Consider the following 3,375-nt stretch of genomic DNA (forward strand, 5'->3'; position numbering starts at 1 on the left):
GGCCTTCCAGGAAGTACCGGAAATGACGGACTGCTGCGTAGATGGCCAAAAGCTCGCGACCAAAGACACGGTAGCGAGTTTGCGTGTCGTTTAGTCGGTGCGAAAAGAACGCCACAGGGTACCAGGCGTCGTCGATATGCTGCTGCAAAACTGCGCCCACAGCGGTGCTAGACGCATCTACCAAGAGACGGCTTGGGGCGTCGTGCCGTGGGTGTACTAGCATAGCAGCGTCCGCTAGGGCCTGCTTGATATTCGCAAAGGCGGCGTCAGCGGACTGCGACCAAGGGACGCTTGACGATGGCTTCGGGTTGTTGCGGAGCATGTCCGTGAGTGGCTGAATGATGGCGGCACATTTAGCAATGAACCGACGGTGGAAGTTCACCAAGCCAAGAAAGCGACGTAGTTGACGGATCGTCGTTGGCTTGGGGAAATCGGTGATGGCCTTCACTTTATGCGCAAGAGGATGGATTCCGTCGGAGGACACGTGATGCCCGAGGAACTCGAGCTCGGAGACTCCAAAAGTGCACTTCTTGGCATTAACCACTAAGCCGTATGTCTGGAGACGGCTGAAAAGCTGCTGGAGGTGCTTCTCATGTTGTTCTTCGGTGGGACTGAAAACGAGAAGATCGTCTATATAGGCAATTACGAAGTCGAGGCCTCGGACAACTTCGCTGATAAAACGTTGAAACGTTTGAGCGGCGTTTCTTAGTCCGAAAGGCATTCGCACATACTCAAACAATCCAAAAGGCGTTGTAATTGCTGTCTTGGGTATGTCTTCAGGCTCGACTGGGATTTGGTGATACGCCTTTACTAGATCTATCTTTGAAAAAGTAGTGGCACCGGCAAGGCGTTCCGCGAAGTCGTGGAGGTGTGGCAGCGGGTATCTGTCGGGGATTGTTCTTGCATTAAGAGCGCGGTAATCCCCGCAGGGCCGCCAGTCGTTGGGCTCCTTTTTGGGCACCATATGCAGCGGCGAAGCCCAGCTGCTAGATGACGGACGGATGATGCCCAGGTCCAACATATGTTCGAACTCACGACGAGCAATGGAAAGGCGTTCGCCAGATAGTCGTCGAAAGGTCGCCGTGATGGGAGGGCCTGTGGTCTCAATGCGGTGCGTAACATGATGCGCGGCTGGCGCTGAAAGATTGCAGGGCTTGAGCAGCTCGGGAAAGGAAGCCAAGACGTTTTCGTAGCGCGAACCGGGAATAAATGCACATATGCCGGTTGAGTTGATCGTCGAGATGCCAGCTTCAGTGGTTAATTTGGTGATGTTGTCTTTCAACTTTCGTTGCCTAATGCTGACATCAAGATGAAAATTATGTAAAAAGTCGGCTCCAATGATGGCCCGGTCGACTTCTGCCACAACGAAGAGCCAACGAAACGTCCTGCGCAAGCCGATGTCCAAAGTTAGTGAACGCAGTCCATATGTGCGGATCGTAGATTTGTTCGCAGCTTGAAGAGGGGGTGTGAGGCATTGACGAATTTTCCGATCGGAAGGCGTCGCCGGTATAACGCTCACCTGGGCCCCTGTATCAATAAGGTTGTGGATACCTAGCAGATAATAAGGAAACGCTGCTTCGCGATACGATCCTGTACATACAGAAGGCGGGCAGGACGTAGGCCGTGGTCGGTTGCCGCCATTATCGACCGGCCTGAGGGTTTTCCTGCCAGTCGCAAGGCGACTCGCAGCGCGTTGATCGGTGGCGAAAACGACGGTGGTACCAGCAGTACCGAGGGCTTCCTGGAGCATGCTGTGACGCTTGCGTTGGGCTCGAGGCGCGTCGACGACTCGCAGACCGGTTTCTTGATTGCCCTCGATCTCGGGATCGGCGGTTCAACGCTGTGCGCAAGTCGGCCATCTGCGATGACATCCTAGACATCTCGTCCGTCAGGCGGGCCACTGCCGCTTGCAAGTCCGGCGTCGAGGGGCTGTCTGGAACCGCGGGCGAACGGACGGGGGCAAGGCTTGCGGAAGCATAATCTGTAATTCGATCCGCAAGTTCGGCGAGTCGATCCAACGACACGTCGTCATTGCCAGCAAGGATCATCCTGACCTCGTGCGGAAGCCTATTCAGGAATAATTCCCGTAATATCGGTGCATGGTCGTCTGCGGAGTGTCCAAGCAGCTGCTTCATCCGGTGGAGAAGCTGCGACGGGCGACGGTCTCCTAGCTCCTCGGATGTTAGGAGCTGCTGGATCCTGGAGCGCTCCGATATCTCAGTACGAGAGAGGATGGCGGATTTCAGGGTATCGTAAGCTCTATCTGCCTGCACCGTGGAGAGTACGTCGTCGATGTCGTCCACCAGGTCAGGAGGAATCAAGGGGAGTACCTCACAGTATTTAGTCATTTGACTTTGGATCCGGCGGGCGTGGAAGAGTGCCTCAACTTGACGGAACCAAGTTTTTGGGTTTTTGGTCCAAAAAGGCGGGAGGCGGACTTGCTGGACGGTTTGTAGGACAGCTGGGCCTGACGATACGTCGGAGGCTTCACCCTGACCGCTTAGGCCGCTCTGTGTCCCGGCGGTGTCCATGAGTCGGGTCACCAAGTTTGTGGATACCTAGCAGATAATAAGGAACATAGGTCCGTGCTGTGCACCTGCCAGGTAACAACTGGCCGGCGCGTTTATTGCGTCGTCGTCATCATGATTGCGTCCACAGAGGGCGCTACAATGCCATGAGAAAACCGTGTGCTGCCTTATTTCTCCAGCAAACCAGGTAAAGTGGAGAAATCACACCTCTTATCAACACTAGACAAGTTCGCTGACGTGAGATTAACGTGATCTCTTACACGAGACGAAACACTCTCCTTTTACCACCACCGTTGGTGAAAGGCATTTCAACGCGAATCGAACGACACATATTTTATGCGGGTGGTTCTCGTAAGGGTATGTCATCGCTAAAGGGCATGACACTAAACATGCCTTCAAATAAGTACTAAAGGTAGCAATAGTGAGTCCCAGTGAAAAAACTAAAACGTAAAATAAGTGTATAATAGAACAACAGTATGAGAACACAACTAGGACGAAAAAACTAAGAGAAAGCAATCTCCTTCCTTTCTTCCAATTTTCCTTAAAATTTTCGAATCTTGTTGGAATGCAGTATGCATTTGGCCAGTCGATGGCAGCTTACACGTCAGCACGCGAGAGACAGATGGACGAAATAGATTTGTGGGGATTTCAACCCAGTAAACCAGATATGTCTAAAGGATATCCTGCGGATATACTGTATCTGACGTTCCAATGTCTCAGGGATATCTGGAAACGTCCCGTTTACATACGTGGGATATCCAGGGGATCAGGGTTTCTTCCTCATTTTGCGATCCTGAGGAAGTCCCAAAAATATTCATTCTCGATTTTTGTGTCGGAATAGGACCTC

At 52.5% G+C, this 3,375-nt stretch overlaps 1 protein-coding gene across 1 annotated transcript; it reads right to left on the reverse strand.

The window, feature by feature from the left end:
- Positions 1-1,640: 1,640 nt before the first annotated feature.
- LOC135385006 (uncharacterized) lies at positions 1,641-2,531 on the reverse strand. The gene has a single exon (XM_064614183.1). The coding sequence runs from the start codon at positions 2,529-2,531 to the stop codon at positions 1,641-1,643; it is 891 nt and encodes a 296-aa protein (XP_064470253.1).
- Between the last annotated feature and the right edge of the window lie 844 nt (positions 2,532-3,375).

This window comes from Ornithodoros turicata, chromosome 2, assembly GCF_037126465.1.
Source record: "Ornithodoros turicata isolate Travis chromosome 2, ASM3712646v1, whole genome shotgun sequence".
Taxonomy (NCBI): Eukaryota; Metazoa; Arthropoda; class Arachnida; order Ixodida; family Argasidae; genus Ornithodoros; species Ornithodoros turicata.

Coding starts and splice junctions, on each gene's coding strand:
- LOC135385006 (XM_064614183.1), bottom strand. CDS start 2,531: ATGGACACCGCCGGGACACAGAGCGGCCTAAGCGGTCAGGGTGAAGCC.